Raw genomic sequence first — 21,661 nt, forward strand, 5'->3', positions numbered from 1 at the left:
GCTGCATATGGGATGGATCTTAATTTCCAATCAATAATTTGGGTGGTCTTTCACTTCGATTATACCCCACTTTTGGAATTTGTTCAATTATGCTGTGGGCGATATTTTCAGATTATAGATATATTGGACTGCCTTGTTCACTAATTCTATAGTGCACATATATTTTCTTCTTTGGAGTGGGGGCTGGTAATCAGAGACTTCTATTGAAATTGGAGAGCAGTCACATGGGAAGGGACGTACAAGACCACCTCTCCTAGAACCAATGAGGAGTACAAAGAAGCCCTCTGATGGAAATAAATAGCAAAATATGAGGAGCTAAAAAACTCTTTCTGCAAAGTGTTCCAAACAATCTCTATACGAAGCCTAAAATTTTTACCTAATTCTCTTTATTAGTCGCACAGTACACATGCACCTGCAAAAACTTCCCTTTCCCATTAAACCTAATGCTGAAGAGGTGTGTAACACTTCATGCTTTCTGCTGTATACCATCTAGCACAAACCAAAAACTTCCTTTCTCCCACAAATATTCTATTATTTCACTGAAGCCACAGCTCACACAAGCGTGCACCAACTACATTCACCTGTTTAGTTTTTCCTGTTTTCTCAATAGCTTAAGCATTAAATGTCTGACCCAACTCATTCTAAGCCCCCCAAACAGAGCATTCTAGCAATGGTAACTGAATCACATTGAAAAAATAGAAGATTTTGGTTTTTGTCAGCCTCAAAATAAAGCATGGTCCAATTCTAGCAATTTTGGGTACCTTCCTTTTAACCTTGGGTGGGCAGGCTCCTCTCCCAGCTAATATGAGAGCCCTTGTCTCATCAATCTCAGTGAGTCATCCCTTCACTAGAGGAAACGAGATCCTATGGGTGCAGGTAGTGAGAGTTTTTCTTAGACACAATGGATTGAAGGGAACCACCACACATTTGGTAACAAATCTCTCTTTTTCGATACATTCAATGATAAGAGTCTTATACATGGCTTTAATTGGTGCAAAGTTCACAGTAGAGGTCATTTCTCATATCGGATTTTCTAAGAATGTTTGAGGAGTTTTACCGTAATGGTCACATTAGCAATCTTGTCGCAGAATTTGAAAAGTCTGTTTGTAGACTTCCTTTTAATTAGTTCATGGAGCAGTCATGGGTTGATGGTTCAGATTCCCAAGAGGACATTATTCCCTTCTCCCTCTTTGATGGTTCAGAAATTGAAAAGGTTCTCATTGTATTTGCTTCTCTTATTTACAGCACGAGTTTACTGAAGCTTTCTTTGTTATTAAGAGATTTGAGTAGCTTTCCTTTGTTATTAAGATTATGAGCGCCTGGTTGAAGGCGGACGCATATATCTTCTTTTTTTTTTAAATTTTAAATCATTTTAACTTGATAAAAACCCACCTCATCATGAAAATAAACAAAAGATGAAGAGAGGACAAAGCGAGGGCGTGCCAAGGCGCAGTGAGGCGCGCCAAGGCGAGCTCCCAGTTGAAGGTGGTCGCCTTGGCACCACTCAGGGCGCACCCAGGCGAAATCGCCTCGCCCCTCGCCTTAGGCGCTCGCCTGGGTGCGCCTCTAAAACACTGTCTCTTATTGATCGTTTTCTCCTAACTAAAGGCTGCGCTGACAAACTTGGGATGCCCTTTGCTAAATGTTTAGACAGAACCACATCTGACCATTTCCCTATTCTCTTGGATTTCGGTCAGACAAATTGTGGCCCTACTCCTTTCAGATTTGAGAATATGTGGCTCGCACACAAATCTTTCAAGCCGTTCCTTGAGTCTTGGTGGAACAACAATCCCATCCATGGATGGCCGGGTCATGGATTGATGATGAAGCTCAAATCCTTGAAGTTTGCTTTGAAGCTGTGGAACAAGGAGCATTTCGGGTGTATACATTCCCAAAAGGATAAGCTCATCAAAGCCCTGTCCTCTATAGATGAGATGGAAGGCGCCCACACCCTTTCCCCGGCCAAAGATCTAGAGCGAAGTACTATCCGAGAGGATCTCCTCTCTCTGGCTGCTAAAGAAGAGATTTACTGGAGGCAGAGATGTAAGCAAAAGTGGCTTCATGAGGGGGATGAAAATACCAAAATTTTCCACCGGTTCCTTGCAAATAAAAGGAGAAGAAGCACCATTATTGAAATACTCTCAAGGGAAGGTAATAGCCTTACGCAAATTGTGGATATTGAGAAGGAATTTATTGATTTCTATACAACCCTCTATACCAAGAAACCCGGACAGCGATGTTGCCCCAGCAACCTTCCATGGGACCCTATCACAGACGAAAACTCCACTTGGCTGGAGCTCCCTTTCACGGAGGAAAGATTTACAAAGCGGTCGGCTGCCTTGGCAATGATAAAGCTCCGGGGCCAGACGGTTTCATTGCAGAATTTTTCAAAAAATCCTGGAACATTATCAAATTTGATTTATTGGCAATGTTCCAAGATTTTTTCCAAAAAGGAATCATCAATGAAGCTCTCAATGATACCTATATTTGCCTCATCCCCAAACGGAGACAAGCAAAAACAGTCCATGACTTTCGACCTATCAGCCTCATACCCTGCGTGTATAAAATCCTCGCCCGATGATACCTATATTTGCCTCCTCCCCAAACGGAGACAAGCAAAAACAGTCCATGACTTCCGACCTATCAGCCTCATACCTTGCGCGTATAAAATCCTCGCTCGTGTCTTATCTGAAAGACTCAAAAGGGTGTTGCCCCACACCATTACCGATCACCAATCTGCTTTTGTTGAAGGTAGGCAGATCCTCGACTCTTCACTCATTGCAAATGAAATTATAGATGATTGGAAAGTGAGAAAAGAAGAGGGTGTGGTTATCCAACTTGACCTTGAGAAGGCTTTCGACATGGTGGATTGAGACTTTCTGTGGGAAGGACCAAGCTTAAATGGTAAACCACATCTCATCAATTGGACCCGTACACAACTGCCATTAGACGAAGGAGGCCTAGGTGTTGGAAATATCATTCATAGGAACCGAGCCTTATTATCGAAATGGATTTGGAGATTTATCACTGAACCTACACAGCTATGGAGGAGGCTCATTGCGGCTAAATATTGTGGATCTCTCTCTGTTATATGGCCACCCATCAAAAACAGTTTGCATAGGGGACCATGGACTGGAATCTACAAACAAACTAGCATCATCAAGACTTATGCTACTTGTAGAGTGGGGAAAAGGAGTCGGCTCAGCTTTTGGCACGATAAATGGCTTTCTCAAGGCTCTTTGGACAGCCTCTTCCCAAGCCTCTATGCCATTTCATCAAACAAGGCGGCCACTATCTCTGATCTATGGTCACAAACCACATCCTCCTGGGAATACAATTTCCGAAGACATCTCAAAAAGGAGGAGTTTACTGATTGGATGGACCTCTCCCATATCCTTTCTGAAAACAAGCCCACCTCCCTTGCTGACCAATGGTTTTGGCCCCTTGAAACCAATAGTACCTTCTCCACAAAATCGGCCTACCGTATCCTCACTACAAACACAACCTTATCGACCACTACTTTTTTCCCTTGGATTTGGCAAGGGAGATGCCCTAGAAAAGTAAAATTTTTCTGTTGGGAGCTTAGTCATGGGCGATCAACACTCATGATAGGGTCCAGAAAAAACTTCCATTTTATACCCTTTCCCCAAGCTGCTGCCATTTCTGTTTGGATGCATCAGAGACACAGGGCCACCTATTTATTCGTTGCATATATGCAAATCATTTTTGGAATGATCTCCTTTCTACATTTGGATGGAAGACACTACTACACAACAAACCAACAATCTTCCTTGATCAACTTTTGGCAGGTCATCCTTTCAAGAAAGGAATAATGATCTTGTGGATCCAGTTTGTTCGGGCCTTCCATTGGAGTCTTTGGTTGGAAAGAAACAATAGGGTCTTCAACGACAAAGCGCTTCCCTTTTAACATCTTTTTTGATAGGGTTACTACTCTAGCTCTTGGTTGGTGTAAATGTTTCTACCCCCTTCAATAGCTACTCGTTAAATGAACTTATTAGAAGCTGGAAGGCTTTTTTGTAATTGCCCATGTGGCCTTTTGTATATTTCACACCATCAATGAAATATTTGTTTCATATCAAAAAAAATCTCAGCTATGATCGTGTATAACCAGTCATGTTCGAAATGGGACATCTACATCCTTTTGGTCTGACGCATAGTTACACAACACCCCCTTGGCCTCTCTTTACCCTCATCTATACACCGTCTCCCTTAGAAAGAAAACAACAGTGATGGATGTATGGAACAGCAACCTTGGTTCTTGGAATTTGGGCTTCAGGAGACATAGAAGAATGGGTTATTCTCTCCAACCATCTATCTTCCATCCATCTTAGTTCTGTCGAAGACACTTGGTTTTGGCATCTAGAACAAAGGGGGAAATTTACAACCAAATCTCTCCTCACAGACTTGACAAAAAAGGCCTCTTACACCTCCTCCTCCCTTGCAAAAGTTAATATGGACTATGGGTGAAACCTACCCATTAAAGATTAAATTATTCACTTGGGAGCTTGCTCATAAGGCCATTAACTCAAATGACAAAATTCAGCGGAGGTTACCATTTCTTACCCTCTCTCCCCAATGGTGCATCTTTTGTAAAAGAAATGAGGAAACACAACCTCATCTCTTCCTCACTTGCCCCATTGCAACAAAGTTTAGGAATGAGATCCTTCCTGCTTTCAATTGGAAAGTTGCCTTCCCAAACGATGTTAAGCTTCTGCTCACTTATGTTCTTGCCGGCCACCCATTCAAGAATGAAAAGGCGATCATGTGGAAGCACATCATTAGAGCTTTTTTGTGGACATTTCGGAATGAAAGGAACCATTAGACTCTTCACCGAAAAGAATCTAGCTTTCGTTAGGCTCTTTGACAATATCATTTTCCTTGCTGTGTCTTGGTGTAAAACATCTTCACTTTTTTACTCATATAGTATGGTTACACTTTTAACCAATTGGAGAAGTTCCATGTAACTCCATTGGCTTTTGGGGTTTTATTTACCTCCCCTCTTTTTTGTAATTTCATACATCAAATTTTTATTTTATTTTTTTTTAACAAAAAACAAACTTTTCATTGATATAATGAAAAGGAACAGAAAATTGTTTAGAGGGGAGTAAATGTGAACGAACAATAAACAACAGAAACAAAAATTAAGGGGGAGTTATAAAAGCCTCCCAGTTTGAACTAATTATATTCGAAGAACAATTAACAAATAAATTAGAAAAAGCACACCATTGAGAAGTCTTAAACTTGGCTAAGTTGAAAACATCAATTGAAGCTCTTCTTTTCTCTTAAAAAATCATTTGATTCCTTACAAACCAAATGTCGGACAACAAAGCTTTGACTCCATTGCGCCAAAGAAGACCCGCCTTCGGTGCAAGCCTCAGACCAATTAACAAAGAGTGAACAACAAGAACTGCCGTACAATGAACAAATGGACGGATAAAGAACCATTGAAGGGTTCTTTTTTCGTAGGTACATCAATGAAATTGTTTCTTATAAAAAAAAAGGAGGGAGAATGACACTTTGTGCTGTAGTCTTGAACAACCTTCCACTTTACTATATGTCTTTGTTCCAAGTGCCGGTGCCTATACGAAAGCAAATGGAAAAGCTTATAAGAGCCTCCTTCTAGGAAGGTCATAGTGAAGGAAAACTGAAGTATTTAGCCAATTGGCTTTCGGTTGCAGCTCATACAGAAAATGGTGGTCTTGCCATGTAGAAGGTGGGGATGGAGGTTTTGCCATGAACCTCATGCCCTTTGGCGCATGGTGATAGATAGTATTTATGGTTCCGATCCTTTCAATTGGTTCGGAACCATAATAGTTGGTTTTGCTAATAGTTGCTCTCGTTGCCCTCGGACAAACATTTCCAAGCACTTGAATAATGCATGGTAGGGTTGTTCACGGTTTGAGAGTCAAACCGAAACCGAAACCGAATTTTAAAAAATGAAGAAGTCAAAACTGCGCCGAATAATGGAGAAAAATAAAGGAGAAGGGAGAAGAAGAAGAATGAAGAAAAATAAAGGAGGAGAAGAAGAATGATTTGGGAGAGAGTTTAATTTTGAGGAAAAGAGAAAAGAAAAGAAAAAGAACAAAATAGTTATGGAGAATTAGGCTTTGGCCTTGGGGATGTGAGTGGATTTTGAAAAAATTGAAAAGGAGAAAAGAAAGAGGTACACACCAACCAAGGAGAAAAGAAAGTGCTTTTGAATTGCAAAGGCAGTTTTTGAGGAAGTGCCTCAATTGAGCTTTGAATTCAAATTTGGGTCCTTTGTTCTTCAAGGAGAATGAAGGCCTTAAGGAGATTGAGGACTTTCATTATGCATTTCAGCATTTTTCATCTAGAGAGCTCAATTGGGTTGATTCACATTTTGAGGACTTTGTTATTATATCTATTCTTCTTTGCGGCCATGATTTTAGAAGAATTGCAAGATTTGGTGTTTGAATTTCGGCCATGAATTTAGGCTAAAAAATTTAGCTCTTTATGAAGAAGATAGATCCAAAAGAAGGTTGGAGTTTGCTTTTTGAGTGGGAATTGGAGTATGATTTCTTCTCTTCCCTGATCGGAGATTTGTTTTGGCTGCTGTGTTATCATTCTTCATGAGCAAGCCTATGGTTCTTCACAGATTGGTTTTCACTTAATTTTGAATTGTCTTTTTGTTTGTTCTCTTTTGTATTGTTTTTAATGGTTTTCTCGACTCCCTCCGGGAGTTTATATCTTAAAAAATTGTATTGAATGACATTGATTTTCATTGCTTATGTTCCTACTGATGCTCTTCACACTATTCCTTTAAAACTTACTTCTGATAATTTACCTGGCCCACGTTACAGTGAAGCAACAAACAAACAGGTGACATTTCGTGAACCTGTAAGCAACAGTGAGATGGATGACCCGGATGTTGTACACCAAACAGATAGAGATCCTCTCACCAACTGGAGTTCTCGGGAATCTCCCCCTGTTGCCACTCTCGACGAGCCAAGCTCATCTCATTCTCCAATTCTGCCTCCAGTCCTTGAGGAACCTTCACCTTCATTTTCTGAAGGCAAATATTTTCCTCCCTGTTTTTGTTGTTAGCATGTCAGTCTTAAATAGTTCATATTAAATGGGATTCACTTTTGGCTTCAGATGATGATCCATTGCCTGCTATTGAAGCCCTCCAAATATCTGGTGAAGCTTTTCCAGGACAAGAGCTCCAAGCATGTGGATACTCAATTAATGGAACTACTAGCTGTAATTTTGAGGTTCATCTTCACGAACCCAATATTATACCTTGTTTCAATCTTTTCTATTCTTGGTAACTGACATTCTTGAGATAAACGTTAAAGTAAAAAGTTGCTTTTTTAGTAGCTAAATTTGTTGGATCATGGATGCATAACTTTGCTTTGTCCACATTTTGAGATGACATATTCAAATTATTCAGCGTTTCTTGGGATTTTAGTGAAGCTCAAAGGAAAGTATTTTGCATTTTCTTCATGGTGTGAAATTTAAATGTAAAGCTAAGATTTTATGGGTTAATGCTATGATAGCTTTGGTGTGGTGCATGTGGAATGAAAGAAAGTTCGTTTGCAGTTATCACTATAATGTAATTATTCAAATTTTGAGATGACATTTTGAGATGACATATTCAAATTATTCAGTGTTTCTTGGGATTTTAGTGAAGCTCAAATGAAAGTATTTTGCATTTTCTTCATGGTGTGAAATTTAAATGTAAAGCTAAGATTTTATGGGTTAATGCTATAATAGCTTTGGTGTGGTGCATGTGGAATGAAAGAAAGTTCGTTTGCAGTTATCACTATAATGTAATTATTCAAATTGGGAAGCATTTTCAAATTTTGATGGGTTAAGGATTTTCTTAATTTTCTGAGAGAAGGGGGTAGTTCTTGAGATTTATTTTTCTACGGGGAGTTTCTTATATTATGTTCCTACCGGGACTTTGTATCATTGAACAATATTGTTCCTTTTCATTTATCAATAAAAAGTTTGTATCTTGTTAAAAAAAAATGTTATGTTGCTATATTTTTGTAACTTTACAATGATCAGGGATAAATCGTGTTTCAAAGTATTTATCTTTTATCATTTTGAGAAATAGAATTTATTAAATAGGTGAAATCTTACAAGCAAGAAACTTATGACATCCCTAACTATGCGACTTAGAGATGGTCTTCTCTGTTCCTCCCTTTTTACAACTTTTGGATCACATATTAACTCTAAATCTTAAAATAAATTAGAGATGTCCTCTATGTATTAAAAAATTTAATAAAAAATCCAAATCCAACCTGTTAAAGTGCTCTAGTGTCAGCCCAAAGACAAGAATAGCTTCACCCTATCTCATTTCCCATGCATGACGCTGTCAAATGGTGCTCCCAGATATGCTTCTGTTACACCTCAATTATGGAATGTTAGGAGCCATAAAATATATGAGGCTGCTAAGTTCAAGAATTAATATTGAGCCACTTAACTATCATGTTGTATTTAATGCCCCTTGATTTCAAATTGCAGTGGGTACGGCATTTGGAGGATGGATCTGTTAATTACATTGAAGGTATTGTATCACTTCTTCCATGTGCGATACATTTTTTTCCTAACACACACACACACACATATATAATTTTTTTAATCTTATGTTATTTTAAATAATAGGGGCAAAGCAACCAAACTATCGCGTTACTGCAGATGATGTTGACACCTATCTAGCTATTGAAGTACAACCTTTGGATAACAGAAGGCGCAAGGTGTAGCATCCGACTCACAATAAATATATTTAATGAATTTTTAAGTATCTGTTTTACCCATCTATCACCAAAAGAAAAAAAGGAAGTATCTGATTCACTCACTTAATTTCAAACTATTTTTCACTAGGAACACTAGTAAATACCAGAATACCTTGTCCAACCCACACTCACATCCCTCCACCACGCCTCCTCTCTTTTATGTTTTCAATTTTACTGTCTTTTGGCCAGAAACTTGGAAGTTAGTTGTCAAGTTCATTCTATGTGTATGAAGAAACCTCAATTTCTCTGTGTTGAGTTAGAAGGAGCCATAATAGATCAAGAACTCCAATGGAAAAAGAGCAAAAACTAAAGCAGAATCTAACAAGGGGAAATAAAATGTGGATAATGAATACTTATCTGATTTCTTATTTAAAAAAAGGAAATAGAAAAAACAATGGGAAATAAATGTTTCCTAATTAAAACAATTATCGTTGAAAGAGTAATTATCAGACAAGCATGATAAAGAACTCCAATGGGAAGACGTGATCTTGGGTATGTCAAATCAGTCCCTCCAATCTCTAGATTTTTCATTCTCAGATTACGTTCATGAGCTACTATTATTTTTGCAACAGAATTTATATCACCAGTAAACGAGCCATGAAGTTCACTCTTCTTTTTTTTTTGGGGGGGGGAAAATATGAAGTTCACTCTGATTGGTTTAATTTGCATAGTCCATGCCATGAGAGAAATGAGTGTGGTCAGGGAGCCCTGAGTTCGATTCTGCCTGCAACTTGCTCTTTGTCCTATTAATAATTTGCATCCTTTTTCCTTTGCAGGGAGAGCTTGTAAAGGTATTTGCCAATGAGCACCGAAAGATTACTTGTGGTAAGTATGTTGGTGGATAGATTTGAGATGCTACGACTACGTGTTGTTCTCTCAACTCCTCTCCAAAGCATATTTAGTTTCATTAAATAGTGGAAAAAGTAAATGTTATGAGTAGTGGAAAAAATATACATCTCCAGCAGAACTTGTGGGCTCCAAAAATTGACAAAAGAATGGAAAAATCTGTGTATAAACCATCAAGCCTTAGTAGAATTACTCTACAAGATCAAAGAAATTTAAGCATGATCTTGCAAAACAATTGAAACTCGGCCTCCTTTTCTTTTTTGCTAAATTTATGGTGCAATTGTTTTTTGTGTTTTGGTTTTGGTCTTTTGATTCCTCGCATTGAGTTACTTCTTCTTCACTTTGGTACTGCCAAGGTTGTGCCTACTTTCAATACTATAAAAAGTTTAGACCTCAAGATCAATAGGGATAAAAGTTCGATACTGGATATTAATTGTGAATCATCAAAGTAGGTTAGATGGGCATTTGTTGCAGGGTGTGAGGTTTCTACTTTGCATACTACCTATCTTGGTTTTACCTTCAGCATAAGTGCATAACCCATTTCATTTTATCGTTTTGAAACCTAGTGACTGGGAATTTGGGAAGAATAAAAAACCCTGGGAAAAAGGCTTTTTATTTTTTATTTATTTATTATTATTGTAGAGACTAAGATTGGAGAGAATCCAATGTTCTGTATTCTCATTATTAAAGTCTATATATATATATAGACAAAGGACAAATTAATATTAATACAAGAATATAAAATATACTAAAATATCTATACTCTAACACTCCCCCTCAAGTTGGTGCATATATATTAATCATGCCCAACTTGTTAGACAAATAATCTATTCGTGCTCCATTCAACTTGTGTTTTGCTATCATTGGGATTACCTCAGAAGTTACGATTGATTTCTTCTCAGCTATAACAAACAAACGAACTTATTTGAACAAAACGACAGAACCAGACCAAACCACCCGAACCAAACAAAACAGATGAATCAAATTGCTGGAACCAAATCGGATTAGGTGTTTTCTGAACCCAGAAACCCTAAGTGCTACCCCACGACAACCAGAAGGGCGAAGGCGACGGGTGGCGATTGGCAGTGACGAAAGCACACGGCGATTGGCGGTGAGACGAAACCCACGAACAGCAATCGGAAAACAGCAGCGCTGGGGAATTAGCAAACGGCGGCGGTGGCGGCAGTGGTCGGCGGCGGCGGCGGCAGTAGTGAGTTGAGTTGGATAGCAATTAACAAAACCCTAATGGGCATCAAAACCCTAATGGGCAAAAAACCCTAATGGGCATCAAAGTCCTAATGGGCACAAAACCTAAAGCTCTGATACCATGTAGAGACTAAGATTGGAGAGAATCCAATGTTCTGTATTCTCATTATTAAAGTCTATATATATAGACAAATATACAAGGTTGACCTAATCCTATAAGGAGAAGGTAAAGGACAAATTAATATTAATACAAGAATATAAAATATACTAAAATATCTATACTCTAACAATTATTATTATTTTTTAAGGGTGTAGATTGAAATTTCTTGGACAAGGTCTTGTGGAAGAAAAGTTTTGGCACTAAGTGGAGAGTTTGGATTTGGAACTGCACGAGGAATGTTAACTTCTTTCTCATCAATGGAAGACGTAGGGGCAAAGTTTGAGTGACAAGGGATTAACAATTCAGTTGGTGAAAGGACCTTTAAACCTATTTCTCAAAACGCAGGGCCTAAAGTGCAACTTTTTAGAACTCTGAAACCAAAATGACCCATAAGCGAAATATCAAGGACCAAAAGGGCATTTTCTCTTTAAAATTGTTGGTTAGGAGAGTCCCTTTTTTGGCTTCTTTCTTCTTGTCTTTATTCCTTGTATTCTTTGAAATTTGCTCCTATAACCATGTCATTCTTGCTTCATGGGATTTTGCTTCCTTTAACTTTGATTTTATGTGTTCCCTATCAAACAGGGAAGCTTTTGACATCTCCTCTTTGATTTCGTCATTAAGGGGTTCTATTTTTATTGGCTCTCAAAGATAAGTTCGTGGAACCCCTACATTTATGGTGGTTTTTTCGCTCCTTATTTTCCTTCTTGTGTGGCTCTTGTTTTCATTTTGTTGCGGAAGGGGAGGGCCCAAAGAAGGTTATATTTTTTATTCGGCAAGTCACATATGGGAAGAGTAAAACTATCAATTTGATGCAAAGGGCTTCCTCCATGTTGTCAGGTCTGAGTGGAGTGTTTTCTGTAAATGTGCCTTGGAGTGCTTGGACTACATGTTTCATGAAGTCTTTCAGTATTTCCTTTGCTCGTAATAGTTCCTGAGGAGGTGTTCTGTTAGGATCTCAAACTTGACACGTGATATGGCTGGCTATTTGCCTAAACAGAACATACCTGTGTGCACATGCGCACGCACGGTGGAGCACTTTGCCTAGTTCAGGTAGAAGTCCTTGGACTAGGATCTCTAAATTTTGGCAGCAGGAGTAGATCTACCCTCACTTCAAAGCTGGAAATGGTATAAGAATCCTTTTTTGGCAAGGAGACCTTTTGCTGAAAGATTGGTTCCCAGATCTTTAGAATTTCCTCGGCCCCTTCAATTTTGGTAGCTGATGCGTGGGACAGAAATGTGTCTAGTTGGAGATTACAAACTAGACGTTCGTTGAAAGATGAGGAGATTGTTCAGTTGGCAAATCTTTTATCCTTACTTTCTTCGATTTCTTTTAGTGAGCCAGAGGATGTTCGGTTTTGGCATTTGGAAAACTCGGACGTTTTCACTGTCAATTCTTTAGGAAAGATTGGGGCAGTTGTTTCAACTTTTCCCAAGGACGTTTATTCTGTCCTGAATTCGAATATTCCAAAAAGAGTCAATTTTTTGACATGGATTCTTCTTGTTGGTAAAGTCAATAAACCAGAAATTCTTCAAAAGAAATTGCCCTTTATGGTTCTGCAGCCTTCAGTTTGTTTGATGTGTGCTGCCAGTGGAGAGTTTCAGAGGCATGTGTTCTTCTCTTATCCTTATGCGGCTGCTTGTTGGGATCTTTTCTTCACTCCATTCAATCTCCTCTGGGTTTGGGACTTGGAGGTATCCAACAACATCCTTCAGCTTCTTTGTGGTGCTCGATTCCATGTAGCCAATCTGCTTTGGATTAATGGTTTTAAAGCTCTCATCTCATAATTGTGTTTGAAAGGAATAGGTGGGTTTTTGAAGGCAAGAGTAGATCCTTCTTGGATTGTTTTACTATAGCCAAGTTCAAAGCCTCTCGATGGTGTTCTATTCTCGATCTATTCTCTAATTATTCTCCAAGTATGATTTGTATGAATTGGGAGACCTTTATAACTCCCCCTTAGTGGAGATTCTTGGTTGTTGGTGATTTTGTTTTTTTGTTTTCTTTTTCCTCTTTGATCGCTCCTTTGGAGTTTGTATCTTTGAACATTTTTGTTCCTTTTCATCGATCAATGAAAAGTTCGTATCTTGTTAAAAAAAATGAATTCCCCTCATAAAAAGGAGATGAAGGGCAGAAAGAGGATGCTTCTGAAAAAAGCCTTTCAAATACTCCTTGATGTTGTCAAAAATCAACAAACTTTTCAAATTCTTCTTGATGCTGCCACAAATCGAGAATAAAATCAAAGAGTTAATAAGCTCGGGGCCCCCAAAAGGGAAGACTGATAATTGAATATGAAAAACCTTCAACTCTTTCCTTAAAAATAACTTGCTAAAACTAAAATGCCTATTTAATGGGGCAAAAATTCAAAACTTCAACCTGACAACTCTTCAAATTCCATCAAGATTGAAAAGCCAAATTTAAGAGTCCCGTAGAAGAAATAACCAAACGCACCAAGACTTCAAAACTTGATGCCTTTAGACTTGAAAACCGAGGCAGAGCATTAAAAAAACCTATGACGACTTCTAAATTGACACCAATGGAAATTTCAAGCACCTATGACCTTTCAATTTCAAATGACAACTTCAACTACTGGATTCCACGAAAAATCCAATCATGCCCTGCTGCTTTTTAATAAGAATGACCTTCCAACTTCAACCAAAAAAAAAAAAAAAACCCTGCTGCCTTCTATTTTTTTGAAAATCCTTGGACACATTGCATTTCGAAAGCTTTCCAAAATTCTGATAGGGGATCTTTATCCTTTTGAGTGTTAGTTTTCTATATTATATATATAAACAAACTTTTCGTTTATGTAAAAAGTTACAATATTAAGTTCTATAATTGTTTTCTATCATAAATGTCTTTTTGATGAAAGAGAAGATTGAAGTTCTGTATAATGACTATCATAGAAGTATCAATTACGGTGAGATAACTTACGGTTCCTTTTGTCTCTCAACAGAACCTGAAATGCAGAACCACATAGAGAAGACTCTTTATAGTGGTCATGCTTCATACAAAGTATCCATCTCGGTATGGCTTAAATGAAAATAATTTGTGATTTTATTTACACTACTTGCTCGTCTTATATGTGTTTGTACCTGCGTGCACATGAACGCACATATGGCCCCAAATTTATAATAGAATCTTAACCAACCTAATTGCTTTCTTTATTTTTACTCCATGACAGGCTGGATATCTTGATATATGGGAACCGGCTACACTATCTATCAAAAGGGAAGGATACAGTATAAAATGTAGCGGACCTAGTGGTGATGCCATCACTGAAAAGTTTTCAACAAATACAACTGTACGGTCCTTGGTTTCCTCTTCTTTTTTCATAGACTGTATGAAAAGCTAAGCCATTTTCAATTGTCCAAAATATTTTTATGACGTAATTCTGTATCCTTGTCAATGACAGCAAGGTTATTGGTGGAATAGTAGTGTACCTATCTAGCAGTTGTCACGAGATTAGTGGATTTTTGCCCAAATTTTTGCATTCATGTTTGGGTTGAACTGTTCATTGAAAGAGTATGTTTTGTAATGTGCTATCAAAATATTAAACTTGTCTGAAAGAACTAGAAGTTCATAACATCTCTACTTAATTTTTCATTCTGAGGCTGGCCAGCACATATATATTTGTTTGTTACCACAAACACGTGCCTCATTACACATTATGATTGGGATTTTTAGTTTTGATCTTTCTACTGGCTCGTGTATTATGTGCATGGAGAATGGGGAGGAGAAATACCATCTTTTCCTTCATTGAAAAATTGCTTCAGGACTTTGGGGCCATCTGCTAAACTTTTTTAGTTGGTCTATTTCTGCCCCTTCCCTAACAAAGCTTTTCTGTATTTTACTCTTGGTGGCAGTCCATCTAAGGAGGAGAAAAAGGTGCTTTGAGACTTCTCGACTAAAGTTCTTATGTGGAACATTTGGCTTGTGGTATCTTTAAGGCCAAAAGCAATTTGATCTTTTTCCGTTGTTCAAGAATCTGATTTTTGCGGGTTTTTTCCCCCTTTGGACATTTTGGAATGAAAATCCAGGACCAATTAGTATTAAAATATTAAGATCCTGTCCTATCCGGACAAGTAGTCTTCACTTCTGGATTCTCTAAAGAATTTATGATTATTCCTTCCTTGATTCTTTTGACTTTGCCTTTTTTCTTCTGTGTCCCTTCTACTTTCATAGATGAAGTCTTGGTTTGGATTTGCAAGGATTTCTTGCTTAGTTCCGTCCATTCTTCTTGGGGGGAGGTCCCCATAAACAGCCACGCCATTTACTGATCATCTCAGCTTATGCTTGAATTTTGGAAGTTAATAACCTAAGTAAACCTATAGTATACTCTCCTAACTGAAAGTTTACAACCGTGTACTTCAGTATACTCTCCTGACTGAAAGTTTACAGTTGTGTAATTCCAATTTATTTATTTCTAGATTTTGTGAACAAGAAGTTTTTTATTTTTTCTTTTCTTTTTGGTAGATTCACTACCTTCCGTTGGGGTTGGCATCTAGCCTGCTTTCTTCTTTGCTATTACTTTTTGTTAACACAATCATCTCATCTTTAAAAAAAGTTCTCACATTGATTATTCTTTCCATTATAAGCTTTTATTGTTGGAATTTTAATATTTACAAATATTTTTGTGTAAATATTAGTTGTCAATATTCGGTCTTTTTTGTTTTTTATTTTTTTTCCTTATGTTGTAGTGGGTCTTTCTCCTGTATAAGAAGACCTAGGTTGCACAATTTGAATATATCAGAATATTATTATTCTCTCACATTTAAGATTATGTATATTTCATTCGTTGTAGGTATCGATTCCATTTGGACATCCTTTTGAGTTCGTAATAACTGGTTCTAACAATGTTGAGCATCACTTGCGAGCAGAAAACAATTCTGCAGATATAAGCTGGTGAGTAGGAAATCAGAATGTATGTTCTCTAAAATTAATTTGTTCCTCTGTTTCCAGATCCCAGAGAGAGAATAAAAGAAAAGGAAATAAATTTTTTCATTAATATTTAAAGAACAAATTTTATGTTGCTTGAGTTTCTTGAGTAGTGAGCCATGCATTATCCTCAATTAAGGATTCCACATCGATAAGATAAGGTACCTAAGGTACCTAACAAGGTTTATAATAGATTTTTTTTTTCTTGAACAAGATACAAATTTCTCATTGAAATTATGAAAACGAACAATAATGTTCAAGGAAACAAACACTTTGAAAGAGTGAAAGATTAGAAATAAAAACAAAACCTTAACAAAATACAATAAGGGATCCTCAATTAGAACAAATCAAGCTTTGAGAATAATTTCTAAATAACGACGACAAGGAACACCATTGAGAAGCTTTAAACTTAGCTAGATTGAAGCGCACTGTCGGAGATGGTCTTTTTCCTTCAAAGGTTATGAGGTTTCTCTCCAACCATAACTCATAAAGTACTGCCTTTATAGCATTAAGTCGAAGGAGATTGCCGATTGGCTTTAGGATTTAAGGTTAGTCCGAGAAGTAGCTGATGGACATTATCTGCAGTCGCATTGCCAAAAACCCAAGCCAAATTAAACTCCTCGAAAGTGAGTTCCCATCACTGTCGAGCAAAAGGGCAAGGGAAAAAGATGTGGATCAAGCTTTCTCCGTTAAATTGGCAAAGGGGACAGATTGATGGCAAAATATTATGTCCAGGAAGCTTCTCTTAAAGGACACCAGCTATATTTACCTTTCCACTTATAATAGACATGATACTCCTCACATTGCGAATTGGTTTTGAGATGAAACTCCATGAATATTAATATGGTATCCGAGCCTAAAAGCTCAAATGAGCGTCCGATCCAAAAATGAGATCTTGCCTAAGATTGGTGAACCCAAAAGAGACACTATCTTGAGGGGGCATGTTAAGGATCCTACGTTGAAAAGACAAGGGACCTAACAAAGGTTTATAATGGACACGAGCTATTATTCTCATTTCCAATTGGTTTTGAAATACCCCATGGATATTAATATGCTCTTATGAACCTTTTTTATTGATTAATTAAAAGAAACCAGATGTTCAGGAGTGAAAAGAAAAATCAAAAGAAATAAACTGCAGGGGAAAATAAAAGCCCTCCAATTCATACTTATAAAAATAATTTGCAAATAAAGGAGATAGAAAACACCAATACGAAGCTTTAATCTTTGACTTTATTGAACCATTCTTGCCATACTGAAAATTCTTCCTTTGTTATGAATCTCCATGAATTCAAGACACTCCTTATGGAATTTACAGAAAAGAAACAAATGTTCAAAGAAACAAATGTTCAAAGGAAACATACTCCTTACAGGCTCATATATGATATGACACAGATTATTATTTTAAAATTTACAGAAGTTTGAATTCAAGACCATTATTCTGAACCATGTTAAATTGGTCTAGTGACCCAAAGTTGTTGGATAAAGAAAATTTAGACTTTCCAATTCGACATTACTGTATCACAAGTGTAACTATTACGGCATTTGTTTTCTTGGTTGTGCATTAGATCAAGCTCTGACTCTGACTATAGAAATGTAACTATTTTTTAGAACGTAATATTTTCAATTACATTGTTTTCAGTTATATATATATTTTCTATTCTGTTTGATTTTGCAGTTTCAGAGATACCATTGTGCTGATCTTGAGACTATTCATTATAAGGGTATGACTTCTCATTTTTATGTCCAGTTATTTGCTTAACAGTAATGGGATATAATTTATGTTCCCATTTCTTTTCCTTTTTTAGGAGAAATCTTTTATTGAAGGAAATCTAATGGGATATCATTAGATTTGAAAGTATAAATATCTATGAATATATATGTACGACAAAAGAAAAAATGAAGAATTAGTGCGCAAATAGTTTTGCCATATTTGCGAATATAAATAAGATTTTAGTTTTACAAATATGGAATCTTGTAGTTCCAGTGTCTGATAGGCTCTATCAAAATGAAGAATTAGTGTGCAAATAGTTTTGCCATATTTGCGAATATAAATAAGATTTTAGTTTTACAAATATGGAATCTTGTAGTTCCAGTGTCTGATAGGGTCTATCACATGTCTATCAATGTTTCACTAATAGGGCCTACACTAATAGGATATATCATACGTCTATCATTGTCATTACCAATAGACATGTGGGGTTGAGATATGGTGATGGTTTCTTTTGTAGATTTTGCCATCTTTGCAAATATTTTTAGCTTACACTAGATTTTCTATTATTTTGGACCAAATTGCTATATGTTCAGCTGTACTACAAAAAATTATAACTCTCAGGGGTTTTTTAATGACAGCAGGGTCAATGACCAAGAAATGAGTTGCCGGAAGATGATTGAACTTCTTTTCTCGACCACCTTCCAAAGAAGATCAATAGGCTTCTGAATCCACTTCCCTTATCCAATCCAACCCATGCACAATCAAGCCTTTGAAACTAGGTTTAGTCAAATAGAGTTATTTACACCTTTTAGTCTATTTTAGTTGTATGTTCGATGTTTAGTCTTATTTCAGCCAGCTAAGTGACACACATATCTTTTTTACTTAGGTTAGGGTTTAGTATCTTCAAAAGAATGCAAAGAACTTGATCTTATCTTCTTCCAATTTACTTCGTATTTCCGTTCTATACTACTTTCATATTGCCCTAGCCAATTTATGTTGTATTTCCGTTCTATACTTTGATAATCGGGAGTTGGAGTTTCGCTCCCCTATACCCGGGGAAAAAAAATTTCTCTAGTTAGTTACAACACCTAACACAATCCCCTTCTCTTTTCTTCATGTAATGCCCAATGTCATTCTTATGAGATGAGCTGACCTACCCACGCCGGAAAAGATTCTTTTAAGGGTCTTGGTCCTAGAAGTGCATGATACATACCACCAAAATCCAATACTGTGGAGGAAATCAAGTGAAGTACTCTCGACACAAAATACGAAAATGTGTCGTCAGGACCTATCCCCAAAACCCAGAGTAGCTAGGTGGGTAGGTGAAGTTAATGCTTGCTGCCCATCCATGAGCATGCCCTTTTACTCTTTGCTCCTTCTAGGATAAGTAAATCTAAAAAGCATTAGGGGAATTTTAATCTTAAGCCTTGAACTTTATAATGCTAAACTTTCAATTACATCCAATTGGACAAACTTGTTGCAATTTTTACTTTTCAATAGGGCTTCCACTCAAAGAAGCTTTAAATTATTAATATTCTCATGTGCATCTAATGAATTACAAAGGCCTACAAAATTGATGGGGCTTCAAAGTATAGACAACAATGGAGCTGGATTTTTTGAAATTTGTGAGTTTTGGGATATTAGTCCCGTGAATACTTTTGTACATTGATTTTTTTAATGTTTGTTGTTGAAATTAAATAGTTTTTGGAGACTTTTAAGCAACTTTCGTTGAAATCAGGGAGTGAGTGTACTGGAAGCCTAATAGAAGATACAAATTGCAACACTTAAATTTCAATATAGTGAAACTAGATGGTTACAGTAAAAATTGACTCATTTTGATGAGGTAAAAATTTCATTTTTCTTTAAACTTGCCGTAAATGAAAGGAAGAAGGAAGGTCTGTTTCCTGGTATTTGGCAAACTGTCGTTTTTTTCCTCTCTATTTACCCTGAAGCTAATCCTCCCTTGAAAGTTTGCTTGGTATATGTTGGGCTGGGGGTGAAGATTGGAGCTAAAAAAATGATTGGGGTAAAAATCAGTCTAGTTGAGAAGTTTGGGCCAAAACAAAAAATTTAAGAGATGTTTTACTCATAGTTTTAATAAACTGAGCCACATTACATAAACCTGATTTATATAGTTTGTATTTTGATTTGTGTGCTTGTGACTTGTAAAGTAGGTGTGTAGCATAAAACATAGACTTTAGGAGGTCTGAGTTTACGACTTGAGATTTTGAGGTTATTTAGATAATGACATTGAAAAGCTCATAGGATAAACGAACCCATCAAATACAGACTAGGCTCGATTTCAAAATTTGAGATTATACAAATGCTACCTGTGAGTCAAATGCTCCCTTGAACATGCTCACAGTTGGTGACGTTGCAAAACCATACGTCCTCTTGATAGAGAACTGATTTAAGGCAGGATTGTCCTTCCCCAGGAAAAATCAATGTATTTGGTACAATTTTTTGAAGTTACTGGTGATAGTGTAGACTTTAGAGAACTTATCGGCCCTCTTTATGTTCCTGAAGAAGTTATGGAGTGGGCTCTTTGAGACATTTGGTCAGAATTCCTTTGCTACCAGGAGTTATAAATTGATAATGATTATGTTTGAAAGCTTTCTTTTATTCTCTATTTGTGAAACAAAGTTGAGCAATTTGAATTTACTCTAGGTTTGTTCATTCTTGGGAACTGGGAGAAGAGAGAACTACTGTGAGACTTTTAAGAAAAGAGAGAGGATGTGGATATAAGAGAGAGTTATTTTCTTTCCTGGTTAGAATTAGGAATATCCAATCAACTGAAATCACCGTGCTCTGCACTAGGACATCAGACGGCCAGCCCGTGTTTGCACCATTAGGAATTGTGAAGTACGGTACGTTTGTTCATGACTTGTGCTAGTTATATTCTTACAGAACATGGCCTCGAAAGTTGAACTCATATCCTTTAGGATATTTCATTTTACATGGCTAATCTCGAGCGTAACTTAACCAATTCCCTAGTTGGGCTCAAATTGGGGACACTCCCTCTCCTCACTAGACTTGAATTATGAATTAGTCATAAAGGTTATCAACATCGTGTAGTATGGATCAATCTATTCATTTCAACATGTAATATAAATCAACATAACCCTTAAGATTTTAGTGTCTGCTAAATCTCTCGTCATAAACAAAAAGAAATCACCACCAATGTAATTCCTCCTAATGGCTTAAGAGCAATTTCAACTGCCAAGCTTGAGGGTGTTGTAGCTGACATCTTCTACTGCTGTCTTATGAGCAACATTACCCTTTTGCTTTCCTCCATTGTCTTCTGATTTAAGTTATAATGTGCTGCTGCTCTTTGCAGGCTGGTGAGAGAAGAAAAGGAAAAAGACGAGGTTTATTCTTTCACAAGTAAAGAATTTTAATTGCATTTTTTTTTTCTGTGTGTCAGTTATGTCGAATTAGTTTTTCAGGCGGCCAGCCTTCATTTATGATAATGTAATAATGGGGTAATGAGCATGTATGGTTTGGAATGAAATAGAGCCTTTCTCCTCAGTTTCACTTTTGCTGAGCACCACTTGATTGTGCTTTGAATAATAGTCATGTTTTTGCAAAGTTAGTGCAGACTTAAGCTAGGTTGGAATTTGTTCAAAAGAAAGACACTAGTTTGTAATTTAGGAGCTACTCTCTTCTCCTCCTTTATACAAAGTGAGTCGATCGAAAGGTATTTGTTATTATAGCAGCATCTTTCTAAACTCGAGCATAGTTTAATAGTTGAGATATTTATCTTCTTTGTAAGTCGGACAGTTCAAATATCTACTTCATGGTTGTGATTAAGGTTTTAAATGTCGATGTTGATGAAAATGTCGAGGTCTCAATTTCATGAAAATATCAATAAAATTTTGATGTCGATGGATATTTGTGTAAAAGTTAGAAAAATTAAAAAATCGTAAAAAATATTTAAATTAACAAATAAACATTTTTCTATTTCTAAATTTGTTAAAAATAATTAATACTAATATTATGTATATGTTAGTGATATTTTGTTG

The 21,661-nt window shown here is 36.8% G+C and overlaps 1 protein-coding gene across 3 annotated transcripts in view; it reads left to right on the plus strand.

The window, feature by feature from the left end:
• LOC111024932 (uncharacterized) overlaps positions 1 to 21,349 on the plus strand; it is a 40,946-nt gene extending 19,597 nt beyond the window's left edge. For 2 of the 3 annotated variants that reach the window (XM_022302753.2, XM_022302754.2), the window contains exons 12-21: positions 6,843 to 7,054; positions 7,138 to 7,253; positions 8,512 to 8,554; positions 8,653 to 8,744; positions 9,560 to 9,608; positions 13,947 to 14,017; positions 14,175 to 14,294; positions 15,795 to 15,895; positions 17,604 to 17,649; positions 20,977 to 21,349. In XM_022302753.2, coding sequence (XP_022158445.2) covers positions 6,843 to 7,054; positions 7,138 to 7,253; positions 8,512 to 8,554; positions 8,653 to 8,744; positions 9,560 to 9,608; positions 13,947 to 14,017; positions 14,175 to 14,294; positions 15,795 to 15,895; positions 17,604 to 17,649; positions 20,977 to 21,027 — 901 coding nt within the window. In that variant the 3' untranslated portion in view covers positions 21,028 to 21,349. The other variant, XM_022302755.2, reaches the window with a different exon arrangement.
• The last annotated feature ends 312 nt before the right edge of the window (positions 21,350 to 21,661 follow it).

This window comes from Momordica charantia (genome assembly GCF_013281855.1).
Source record: "Momordica charantia cultivar OHB3-1 chromosome 2 unlocalized genomic scaffold, Mcharantia_2.0 BLBB01000002.1, whole genome shotgun sequence".
NCBI lineage: Eukaryota > Viridiplantae > Streptophyta > Magnoliopsida > Cucurbitales > Cucurbitaceae > Momordica > Momordica charantia.